The following is a 12,489-nucleotide window of genomic DNA, read 5'->3' as shown; positions in this document are numbered from 1 at the left end:
CATCATGGGTTAGCTAGGTGGCACAGTGGACAAAGCACCAGCCCTGGATCCAGGAGACCCTGAGCCCAAATCCGGGCCCCAGACATAATACACCCCACCCTGTTTGCTCCACAAAGAACAAAGCATAAATGCTTTACAGGTATCATCCCTTCATTTTCAGTTCAGACCTGTGTCTTCTGTGAATTACTTACTGAGAAAGTTCTTATCTTCCCATGTAGGAATGTAAACAGTTTAATCTTTTAATATCCCTCATGGATTCTTTTTCCTGTTTACCTTTTTATGCTTCTCCAGGGTCTTGTATTTGAAAGTCAAATTTTCTATTCCATTCATGTCTTTTCATCACAAATGCCTGAAAGTCCTCTTTTTCATTGAAGTCCCATTTTTCCTCTGAAAGATTGTACTCAGTTTTTCTGGGTACATGATTCTTGGCTGTAGTCCCAGATCCTTTGCCCTCTGGAATGTCATGTTCCATGCCCTCCAGTCCTTTAATGTAGATGCTGCTAGATCTTGTTTTATCCTTATTGGAGCTCCACAGTATTTGAATTCATTTTTTCTAGCTTCTTGCAATATTTTCTCCTCGACCTGGGACCTCTGGAATTTGGCTATAATATTCCTGCAGGTTTTCCTTTTGGGATCTCTTTCAGGAGGTGATTTGTGGATTCTTTCAATTTCTATTTTATCTTCTGCTTCTAGAATATCAGGGAAATTTTCCCTGACACTCTCTTGGAAGATGCTGTCTAAACTCTTATTTTGGTCATGGTTTTCAGGTAGTCCAGTGATTTTCAAATTCTCTCCTGGATCTGTTTTCCAGATCAGTTGTTTTCATATTGCCCTCTATTTTTTTAATCATTTGAATTTGCTTTACTGTGTCATGGTTTCTCATAAAGTCACTAGCTTCCATTTGTTTTGTTTTGTTTTGTTTTTTGTGTGTGTTGCAACAAACATTTATTTTCCAGTTACATGTAAGGGTAGTTTTCAACATTCATTTTAATAAGATTCAGAGTTCCAAATTTTCCTCCCTCCCTCCCTTTCCTCCGCCTCCACAAGATCACAACCAGGCTATATATGTACAATCCACAAATGTTCTTTTTATCAGTTCTTTCTATGGGGGTGCATAGTAAGCTTCCTCATTAGTTCCTTGGGATTGTCTTGGATCATTGCACTGCTGATAGTAGTTAAGTCATTCACAATTGCTCATTGAACAATACTGCTGTCACTATGCACAATGTCCTCCCAGCTCTGCTCACTTCACTATACATCGATGTTCATTAGTCTTTCCAGGTTTTTCGGGGATCATCCTGTTTGTCATTTCCTGTAGCACAAGACCATTCCACTACAATCATATAACACAGCTTTTTCCATCATTCCTCAGTTGATGGACATTCCCTTGATTCTCAATTCTTAGCCTCCACCAAGAGTTGCTATAAATATTTTTTGTACAATTTCCCCCCCTTTTCTCTTTTTCATGATTACTATTGTTAACTGTTTCCCTTCCATCCTATTCCTTCCCCCATGATATTTATTCTATTATCCATCTTGTTTCATCCTATCACTCTTCAAAAGGGATTTGCTTCTGTCTGTCCCCTCCCCCACTCTGCTCTTCCTTCTTTTGCCCCTCTCTCTTTATCCCCTTCCCCTCCTATTTTCCTGCAGGGTTAGAGAGATTACTCCACCCAACTGAGTGTGTACATTATTCCCTCCTTGAGCCAATTCTAATGAGATTGAGGTCTTTGAGCCAATTCTGATGAGTGTTAGGCTCATTTACTGCCCAGATTAAATAAATTACTCCACCCAGTTGGGTGTGTCTGTTAGTCCCTCCTTGAGGCAGCTCTGATGAATTTAAGGTCTTTGAGCATTTTCTGATGAGTGTAAAATTCATTTACTGCCCTGCTCCTCTCCCATCTCTTCCCCAAGTACATAAGCCTTTTCCTCTTACTTTTATGTAGGATTTCACTTCTGCCCTTCCCCCTCTCCCAATTAATTCCCTTCACCCCTCGATTTAACCCTAAAGATGTCATCACCTAGCTAAGTGACACAGTGGACAAAACATCACCCCTGGACCCATGGGGATCCCAGCCAAAACCCAGCCTCAAACACAAGACAGTCGCCCACTGTACTACCCCAGGTATGTCCCCCAGCTCCAATTTTTTATGGTTCTCTAAGGTCTTGTATTTGAAAGTCAAATTTGCCATTCAGTTCAGGTCTTTTCATCATGAATACCTGAAAGTCCTGTTTTTCATTGAAGTCCCATTTTTTCCACTGAAAGATAATGCTGAGTTTTGCTGGGTAGGTGATTATTGGTTGTAATCCCATTTCCTTTGCCCTTTGGAATATCATATTCCATGCCCTCCGGTCCTTTAATGTAGAAGCTGCTAGATCTTGTGCTATCCTGACGGGGGCTCCACAGTACTTGAATTCTTTCTTTTTGGCAGCTTGCAATATTTTCTCCTTGACCTGAGAGCTCTGGAATTTGGCTATAATATTCCTAGGAGTTTTCCTTTCGGGATCTCTTTCTGGAGGTGATTGGTGGATTCTTTCAATTTCTATTTTAGCTTCTTCTTCTAGAATTTCAGGGCAATTTTCCCTGAGAATATCTTGGAAGATGGTGTCTAAGCTCTTTCCTTGATCATGGTTTTCAGGTAGACCAATAACTTTCAAGTTATCTCTCCTGGACCTATTTTCCAGGTCAGCAGTTTTTCCCAGAAGATATTTCTCATTGCCCTCTATTTTTTTATTCATTTTGATTTGTTTTATTGTGTCTTGGTTTCTCATAAAGTCACTGGCTTCCATTTGTTCAATCCTAATTCTTAGGCAATTATTTTCATCAGAGAGCTTTTGTACCTCCTTTTCCATTTGATTTTTCAAGCTGTTGACTTTTTTCTCATGTCTTTCCTGCATCACCCTCATTTCTCTTTCAATTTTTTCCTCTACCTCTCTAATTTTATCTTCAAAGTCCCTTTTGAGCACCTCTATGGTCTGAGACCAATTCGTATTTTTCTTGGAAGCTTTAGATATAGGGGCCCTGATGTTGACATCTTCCTCTGAGGGTGCCCCTTGGTCTTCCTTGTTACTGAAGAAACTTTCTATGGTCCTCACCTTTCTCTGTCGGCTCATCTTGCCTTTCTTTTACTAGACTTTTAGCTCCTTAAAGTGGGGCACTGTTTCCAGGCTGCAGTATCCCAAGCTTAAGAAGTCCCAGGTGGTATGATTTAAGGAGAATCAGGTTCTTCACTCACCCGGCCTGTTTCCTGGTCCTAGATGACCCCAGACCAACTTGCCAATCAACCAGCCTTGTGTGTGGTGGTTGTTAGCTCTGACGAGCCTGTGCCCCTCCCCAACCTGGGCCACTTCTACTCGAGCCTACCTCCTGGTTCTCAGCAGGGGTATAAAATCCAAGTCCTGCCTCAGCAACATCATAGACCCCTGTAGTCTCCCCCCTGCCCAGGGCTCAGCCCACTCACCAGACTGTGAGCTTAGTTCCAGACAACACTGGTGCTTCAGCTGATTCAGAGGCTCTGGGGGTCTCCTTCTTTGGTGAGGACTTCCTGGGACTGGATCTGTGTCAGGGTGACTGTGGAGTTGGGCCTGACTCCTGTATCAGCACAGCAGCTCCCTCCTTCTGACCTTCCAAGCCGTTCTTGACTAGAAGATGATTTCAGCACATTCTTCTGTGAGTTTTGCTGCTCTGGGCATTTTCCTACGACCTTATTTGGATGTTTTTTGGAGCGATCGTGTCATGAGTTTGGGAGCCAGCAATACCAGATTTTAAACTATATTATAAGGCAATAATTATCAAAAGTACTTGCTATTGACTAAGAAACAGAAAGGTACATCAGTGGAACAGAGTAGATATACAATCTATAGCAGAAATCTAGTGTTTGACAAGTATAAAAACTAAAGTTTTGGGGAAAATAATTCATTATTTGGTTAAAAAATTGTTGGGAAAGCTGGAAAGAAGTCTGGCAGAAGTTAAGACACAGAACAATATCTTACACCATCCACAAAGATAAGGTCAAAATGGACACATGACATAGCTATAAAGGTAAATATTACAAGAAAATTTGAAGAACATGGACCTATCAGATTTATGGATAGGTGAACAATTTGTGAACAAACAACAAATAGAAAGCATCATGAGATGTAAAATGGATAATTTTGATTACTTTAAAATAAAAAGGGTTTGCCCAAATAAAACAAATTTAGCCAAGATCAGAAGGAAAGCAGAAAACTGGGGAAATTTTTGACAATTTCTCAGATAAAGGTCTCTATAAGAATGTGAGTCATTCCCCAATTGATAAATGGCCAAAGGATATGAACAGGCAGTTTTCTAATGAAGAAAGAAAAACTATTTATAGTCATATGAAAAGTGCTCTAAATCATTAATGATTAGAAAAATACAAATTAAAACAACCTTGAGATATCATTTTACACCCATCAGATTAGAAAAATGATAGAAAAGGGATATTACAAATGTTGGAGGGGATGTGGAAAAACTGGAACTTTAATTCATTGTTGGTAGATCTGTGAGCTGATCCAACCATTTTGGGGAGAGATTTAGAATATGGCCGAAGAGTTATTAAATTGCCTATGCCACTTGACCCAGAAGTACCACTCAGGAACCAAAAATTAATAAACACTTATTATATGTCAGTACTGTGCTAGGTGCTGAAGACACGGAGACAAAAATGAAATCATACATGCCCTCAAAGTCAATTCAGGGAGAAAACATATTTCTGTGCCAGTACATACAAAATAAATACATGGTAATGGGGAGGGACAAGGGTTACTATCAGCCAGAGGAATCAGGAAAGATTTCATGCAATAAGTGGCAAAGAAGTTAAATCTTGAAGGAAACAAAGGGATTCCATGGTACCTAGTGAATATGCCTAGGACTCATTTTAAATCTTGCTCATTTCTGCCCCTATTTTTGCTATTCCTGGTTACTTTCCTGCTCCAAAATGAAAGAAAGAAAGACAGACAGAAAGAAAGAAAGAGGGAGGGAGGGAGGGAGGGAAGGAAGGAAGGAAGGAAGGAAGGAAGGAAGGAAGGAAGGAAGGAAGGAAGGAAGGAAGGAAGGAAGGAAGGAAAATTTCCTAGCTGTTTGGCCCTGGTCAATGCACTAAAACTCCTTCAGTCTCAATTTCCTTATCTACAAAATGAGGATAATAACAGCACCTACTCTGCAGGGCTACTGTGAGGATTGGATGGGATCATATATCTAAAAGTGAGTTGCAAGCTTCAAAGCATTATATAAATGTAAGCTAATATCTTCATCATCTTCCTCTGTCATCGTTGTAGTAATAGTAAGAAGGATTAGAGGGATGGATGGAGGGATGGGTAAAAAGAGGGATGATAGAGGGAGAGATGAGATGGACAGAGGGAAGACTGGATGGATGGACAAACTGAGAAATGGACAGATCAAAAGGAATGGAGAGATGAATGTAAATGACAGAAAGTTGGAGGGATAGCTAAAGGATGGATGCATAGGTGAGGGAGGGATAGAAGGATAGGAAGAAGGAAGTTTGGACAAATGGACAGAAGGGAAATATAAAGGATGGAGGGAGGGAGAGAGGGAGTAAGAGAAGATTAAAGAGAGGGATAGAGGGTAGACAGATATATAGAGGGATATATGGATGGTCATATGAATGGAAAGATGGGTGAAATGGAGAAAGGAAGGGAAAGATAATAGAATGAGGAAGGATGGTTGGAGGGAAGGACAGAGATGGACAGATTAATGGAGGGATAGATGGTTGAAGTAAGGAATGGTTGGAGGGAAGGATGAATAGATGAATATGTGAAGAGAGGGATGGCTAATTGGATAGATGGGTAGAAAGAAGGAAGGGGACATATAAGGAAAGATTAGATAGAGGGAGATGTGGGGTGAGAGATGGAGGGAGAGATGGAAGGATGGCAGGAGAGATGGGTGAAATGATGGATAGCTGGAGGGAAAAAGGCATGGATGGGGAGGGGTAAATGGATGGCCAGATAGATGGAAGGAGAGGTATTAGATGAATGGATAGAGGGAGAGATGGATGGATATAAGGAATTATGATTGTTGTTTGGATTTAAGTGTGGCAGGGCTGTGCAAAATCATCAGCCTCACTCTTTCCTCCAGAGCCATCTGGGTCCAGTGGCAAGATAGATAGATATCAGGATGACTGGAGATGGCTCCAGATGTTGAAAGCAATTGGGGTTAAGCAGTTTTCCCAGGGTCACACAGCTAGTAAGTGTCTAAGGTCGGATTTGAACTCAGGTCCTCCTGAATCCAAGGCGGATGCTCTATCCACTGCACCACCTTGCTGCCCTAATATGGAAGTCTGGAGGAATAAAGGAAAGGAAAAGAGAGGTGGATGGAGGGAGGGAAAGAGGAATGGAATGGCTGGAGGGAAGCATGGACAGATTGACAGGTGGCTAGATGAACAAAGGGAAAGAGAAATGGATGGATGCCTCTGCAGAAATCCCCTTTGGCTTCCGTCCCTTAGGGTCATTGAGGCTGAAATGCTGCAAGTGCCCCTGAAGCCCAAGAAATCCTCCCTTTGCACCAAGCCTGGGCTAAGACAACTGTCCCCAGGTTAAGCTTGCCTCCTCTAGCTGCTGATTTTCCCCAAATGTGCTGCTGCTGAGAGATGCTCCACTTTCATCTTCCTGGAGTGAGCCACATGCTGTGGAGGAATCCTCCCTTCTTGCCCTTCTCTTCCTCCCTGTGCCTGGATGGTTGGGGTGGGTTTCCACAGAAAGGAAACCCCAGAACCCCTTCCCCTCCAATTCCTTGGTGACTCAATGTGGGAGACTGTTCCATGGATCCCTTTGTGACTCAGAGGTAATCGCTGTGGCTAACCTTTCAGTTAATCCTCTCTGGCAGGGCTTGGGCCAGCTGCCCAGCTGCCCAACCGCCCAGCCTTAGAGGTCAGGAGAAGAGCCTGCGTGAGCCTGGATCATCTTTCCACCACCGAACAAACCCACTGGGTCTCTTTTTTCACTTCCTGCCTCTTGCTCCAAGAGAGCTGATGAGTTTGCAGAAATATTTCCTGGCTAGCCTGGGCCATGAGGAGGGCAGAGCACTGTGTGGGCAAGCTCAGGAGGTGCTGCTCTGGGGACTGAGTGTGGGTGTATTGGGGAGGGAGCCAGAGGGTCCCAGCAGAGGGACAGACGAGGCTGCACTGTTCCCTCCCTGGCCAGTCTGAAGACAGCCATGCCTGTGTTCTGCTTCTCTTTCTGTCGCCTGTAACCTTGGCCAAGCCTCACCCCCTCGTTGGGACTCAGTTTCCCCATCTAGAAAATGAAGGGGGTTCCCCCATGGTCTCCCGTGGAAGGTTCCTCTCAACTCTGATACTCCAAAATCATCGTCCTCTATCTTTGGAGGGCGTAGTTCTCAAGAAGGCAAAGTGCCTTTCGTGCCTCACTCGTCTCCCTCTCTCAGCTCCCCAACCCTTCTCCAGGCATCCAGACCTGCCCCTAGGAGGGCCCATTCAGCTGCAGAGTTCTGGAGACCATCTGGTCCGACCCTGCTGGTGGACAAAGGGCAGAGCAGAGGACCAGAGTCTCACCCCCTGGGCTGGAGAGGCCCAGTCCACAATTATTGCCCTGTTTGCTCCTCCCCTCAGGGCTGCCTTCACAGCACACATTGCTTTTAACAGGACCTCCGAGATAGTGGCCCCTTTCTAGAGAGGGTGCTGGGAAGGGCAGGGGGAAGGCGGAGGCCTCACTACCTTTGCTGAGGCCACCCCTTCAACTGACCTGTGGGGCCACGGCTATGGAGGGCCGGGGAGCCAGGTTTCCTGGGGTCACGTGGATGGAGTGGGAGTGGCACCAGATTTGTCCCTGTTTCCCGAAAAGCCAGCTTGCGCAACCCCGGCTGCCAGGTAGAGGTGAGCTGGGGGGCCCGCAGGGGCTCTCTGAAGGAATTACCTCGATCCAGTTACTCCCTGATCAACCAGGTCTTTGTGTGGGTCTCTGGCTGGGCCCAATTCTTCCCAGCTGAGGAGAGGCCAAAGCAAATAGCAGGAGGGGGCCTGGGCCTCTGGGCACCTCTCCCCCATCCACATTGGGGGGTGCCTCCTTGGCACAGGTCGTTGGCACATCACGTTATGGCTCCCCCTCTGCTCATGGACTGGGGAGACAGAAGAGGCTTCGAGGTGACACTGGATCCCCTCTGCGTGGGGCCAGGCTTGGGGCAGGAAGGAGGGAGATTATATGTACCCTAAAGCTGAGCCCCTGGCTTGAGGAGCCAACCACCCGGGGACCTCCTGTCCTAATTAACTGTAGGCCATCTGTCTGAGGAGCCGCAGACTCCTGGAAGGGTGAGTGCCACTGCTCTGGGCTAAGCTGTGCTACCTTGTTCCTGAGATATGGGAGTCCGCCAAGCCTTCCACCCACAGGGGAAGATTGCTGCCCTTGACAAGCCAGAGTGCTGCTGGTCCCCAGCCCAAGGAGCCTGAACTATCCATTCCACAACATTGCCTGAGCACCCAGAGGCAACAATGAATAAAAGATGCTCACAAGTCTCAAGATTTCATGGGCTTTGGGGGTCGTCCAGCTCAACCCCCTCAGTTTACAGATAAGAAAACTGAGGCCTGAAACTGGGAAGGTGCTTGCCCAAAGTCACAGAGCTAGTTGGGGCTCCTTCTGCCTTTTAGTCTGGGGCTGGAGGGGAGGGTACAGTGGGAGGAGGCATGGCCGAAAAGAACCACTTAGGTTTCAGAAAAGAGAAGTAATCAAGTCTAAGTAGAGAAGGATCAAAGCCTTTACTCAGAGCCTATTGACTCCTCTTTTACATATAATGCTAACCAGCTTGGCTATGTGATCTCCTAGCCCATGACAGATGAAAAGTGGCAAGCAGTTGGGCAGCTACAGAGGGCACAGGCAATGAGAGAAGCCGAAGCTGCCAGATGCAAATGAGGCAGGAGACAGACTACAAAAACCAATCCATAGGAGCCCAAAGCACAGCAGCCTGGGCTTATGCACTGCCAGCACAGAGTGGTTTTCAGCCCAGGCATTAACTGCTGCTCCCTCTAATGACCCTGACCTTATGCTCAGTCTCCTCTGCTTAAGAAGGCAGAGCTGGAGGGACCAACTTCTCATTTTACAGAAGAGGAAACTGAAGCAGTCCCAAGTTCCAAGGGTCAGGATTTGAACCCAGTTCCTCTGACTCCAAGTCCAGTACACTGCCCCCAATCACTCAACCCACCCAGGGAGGATAGACCTTTCCTCCCCTCCTTATCACATACCCTCTTTTTATAAGGATTTCCAAACCAAATGATTAACATGGGAACCCTTTGGTGCTTAAAGGAGGGAACTTGCCCCAGCAGGGGGAATTCCTGCCATGTGACTCACTCATCACTCACTCACTCATTCATTCAGGCACTCGTTCATGCATTCATGCATGCTTTCATGCATTGGTCAAGAGCTGTCTTTCTGGTTGCTGGTTCCACTATATAACCGGAGGGAGGGGGAGGGGGTGTGGGGAACAGAAGTCCCCTGGAAGTCTCTGCTGAGTGGGTCCCCTGCTGGACCCCAGTTTCCTGCTCAGCATTTGTCCCAGCCAGATGCAGGCAAGCCCCTGTGTCTTATCCCACTTTGGATGGAGCATTTTCTGAGGCCTGGGCAAGCTCTGATCTAAACATCGCCCCCTGCCCCCCTCCCCACCCCCCACCCCCCGGGACCAGCCAATGACCCTTGGGAAGAGGGCAGTCTCCTGGCACTCCCACTGAATGGTCCTCCACGCATCGCTGAGAGGGGGCCTCACGGAGCCACAGCAGGTGAGGCGTAGATTAAATGTACAGTGGATCCTGTCCCGGGCCTTGTTTGTCCTTGCTGCCCTACGAGGGGTCTATTGATACTCCCAGCCCCCCCAAAACCAATAAGAGTTTCTAAAGTCCAGCCCTGGGGTCCCAGGACAAGCAGGGATAGGGCATGATGAGGGGTGGTGTTGCTGCTGCCCCCGCCACCAGGTTTCATACCGTCCTCCTTATGGGTGCCAATCTGACCTTGTGGGGCACCCATACCCTCAGGGAAGGCTAAGGGACACAGCTACCACTCATCCAAGCATAGGAAGTCAGGCCTGCCCTAGCCTTAGGTCCCTGTCTTAACTGAGGGCTCGATGCCCTCTAGTGGACAAAGGGGTGGCCCTGCAGACAACCCTGACACAGTCCTTCCCGGCTCTCAGCGCCTCCCAGTGACCAAGCCCCTTCCTGCAAAGGAGCTGACCAGAGAGCTGAGAATTCTTCCAGGCCTTCCCCTGAGCCTCCCTGACTCTGCGCTGGCCCGAATCCTGTCCCCGCAGGGTGCTACATTTAAAGAATGGGCTGAAGAAACTGGGAAGGTCTGGCCTGGACGGCAGGATGGGACTCCTACCTTCTCAGGCCCAAAGGGCTATCCCGCCCCCTGGGAACCCACTCTGCTGAGGGCTGGGAACCCTGCCCTCACCTCCCCAGGATCTCAAGGCAGGATCTGACTTTTTCAGGGAACTTCGGAGGACAGAGCTGGCCCCAGCAGGGGATACTGCAGCGGAATGATCAGACTGGGAGCCCAATCCTGGGTCTGCCGTGAGCAGCTGGGTGACAGCTGCTGGGGCGAGCCCCTCCTTTTGCCTGAGTCTCAGTTCTCTCCTTTGTGAATGAGGACCTCTGAGGTCCCAGAGAGGCATAGTCCCTCCCCCTCGGTTGAGGGAAGAGCTCCCACAATTAGAGCACTACACGAAGAAGCTATTTGGCAAGGTAGTGCGCTCCCCATCTTTGGAATGTCGAAATGCAGGCCGAGTGACCTCTGACAGGGGGATTCCTGCTTGGGGAAGAAGATATGTGACCCCCAGTGCCCTTCCAGCTCAAAAATCCTCTCTTTACTCTGCAAGGTGAGATTCTCCTCACTCTCCCAAGGGTAGGCCTCCTGCTCATGCCTCCCCTCCTGGAGAATTCACGGTTCTGTCTGTCCCAAGTCCCTCCAGCACTTGGTGGAGAGAATGTCAGCTTCCACTTCCTATGTAGCCCCTGGATGCCTGTGTGCCTTCAGGGGAGTCATTGGCACCCTGGGCCTCGGTGGGCTTCGGAGGCCCTTCCCTGCTCTCCGGTGGGTTCTCAGCCTTCTCCGCCCTGGTTAAGCTTCACACACCCCTCCACCCCACCCCCCACCCCCCGCCCCAACCACTGTTTTCAGACACTTCGTTGCTCTGGTGGGTTTGAGTAAGGACCCCAATGGGTCTTTCAAGGGGAAGGGAATTGAAGCTGGGGTGGGGGAGGAGAAATGGGGCAGTGTGGGGAGGAGCATCGCAGTGGGGGCCGCAGACACCCTGCCGGTTTACTGGAGACCAGTAGATCGAGACAGGACCCAGACTGCAAAATGCTGAAGGTTTATTTCTAATCAATCAGATGCACATTTTTGGATGAAGAGAAGGCCAGTCTGGCCAAGAAATGAGCCTGATGGTCCGCGCCCCGAGTTCGAGACCCAGGCAGGCCAGGGAGCGGGGCAGGGGGAAGAGCTGGACTGGTACCGAGTCCAGCGCCAGATGCGTGGCAGGGCTCCCATTTTCTGTTAGGACCAACCCCACCCCACCCCACCCCACCCCCCGCCCTGGTCGCTAGCCAACTTCAATTGGGTCTCAGAATAGCTTTCACGAAGCTCTTGGCCACGCAGGCATCGGGGCCATTCAGGAAGCAAGGCTGGACCCCGGTGGTGTGGTGGCGGAAGTACAGCAGCTGCTGGGCAAGGGCGGCGGCGGGGGGGGGGGGGTAGGGGCGAGGGGGGGAGCGCCAGGTCCTGGGGGCTACGGAGGGGAGTGATCAGTGCTTGGAGACAGTCAGTGCTGCTGGACCCAGTGACACGGAGACACGCTGACGAGCCATGGGGAAAGCCCAGGGCGGCGAGCCGCAGACACCCAGAGAACGTGGGCTTCCTCTGTCGGCTACCCAAGAAGCTAAAGCCAGCCACCTGCCTACACTGGACAAACCCAGCCGAAGGCGGCCAGGTGGGAAGCAGGCGGGGCGGGGCGGCCCCCAAAGAGGCGTAAGCGCTATCAGTAATGGAGCTGGCCGAGACGAGGAGGGAACGAGATGCGCGCGAGGCCGGGCCCAGGGCTGTGGGGGCTTTGTCCGCAGCCCTCCCCCAGAGCGGTCCTGATGCCCCTTTTATCTCCGGGGCTGGGAGCCGTCGGCTGCTCGTGGCCCGCGCATGGTCTGCTCCTTCCGGGGAGCTTGGGCTCCCGGCTCATCCTCCTCCTCGCTGCTCCCACCGTCCGCGCCGTCGCATGGCGAGCTCTGGCAGCCACACTCCTCCACCTGCGTGAAGGCGAAGGCCAGGCTGGAGCCGTCGGGGCAGCTCAGCGACACGTTCCTCTGACTGGTCTTGAGTTCGCGGCAGCATCGGCAGCGGTGTTCCACCGCGCTGGTCTCGAAGGAGTAGCTAGCGGGAGAAGCAATGGGGTGAAGCTCTGGCCCTGGGCTGGCCCTCCGCGGAGCCCTCGCAGCCAGCGCGGCGCACCCTCTACACCCCGCCTCC

At 49.5% G+C, this 12,489-nt stretch overlaps 1 protein-coding gene across 1 annotated transcript in view; it reads right to left on the bottom strand.

Moving 5' to 3' along the window:
* Positions 1–12,080: 12,080 nt before the first annotated feature.
* Positions 12,081–12,489, bottom strand: part of MUC5AC (mucin 5AC, oligomeric mucus/gel-forming) — a 38,157-nt gene continuing 37,748 nt past the window's right edge. The window contains exon 51 of the mRNA XM_043970575.1: positions 12,081–12,393. Coding sequence (XP_043826510.1) covers positions 12,120–12,393 — 274 coding nt within the window. The 3' untranslated portion in view covers positions 12,081–12,119. The remainder of the gene's footprint in view (positions 12,394–12,489) is intronic.

This window comes from Dromiciops gliroides, chromosome 6 (genome assembly GCF_019393635.1).
Source record: "Dromiciops gliroides isolate mDroGli1 chromosome 6, mDroGli1.pri, whole genome shotgun sequence".
Classification (NCBI taxonomy): Eukaryota; Metazoa; Chordata; class Mammalia; order Microbiotheria; family Microbiotheriidae; genus Dromiciops; species Dromiciops gliroides.
The sequence above is the reverse complement of the archived record's forward strand: the minus strand, read 5'-3'. Positions and strand labels throughout refer to the sequence as shown.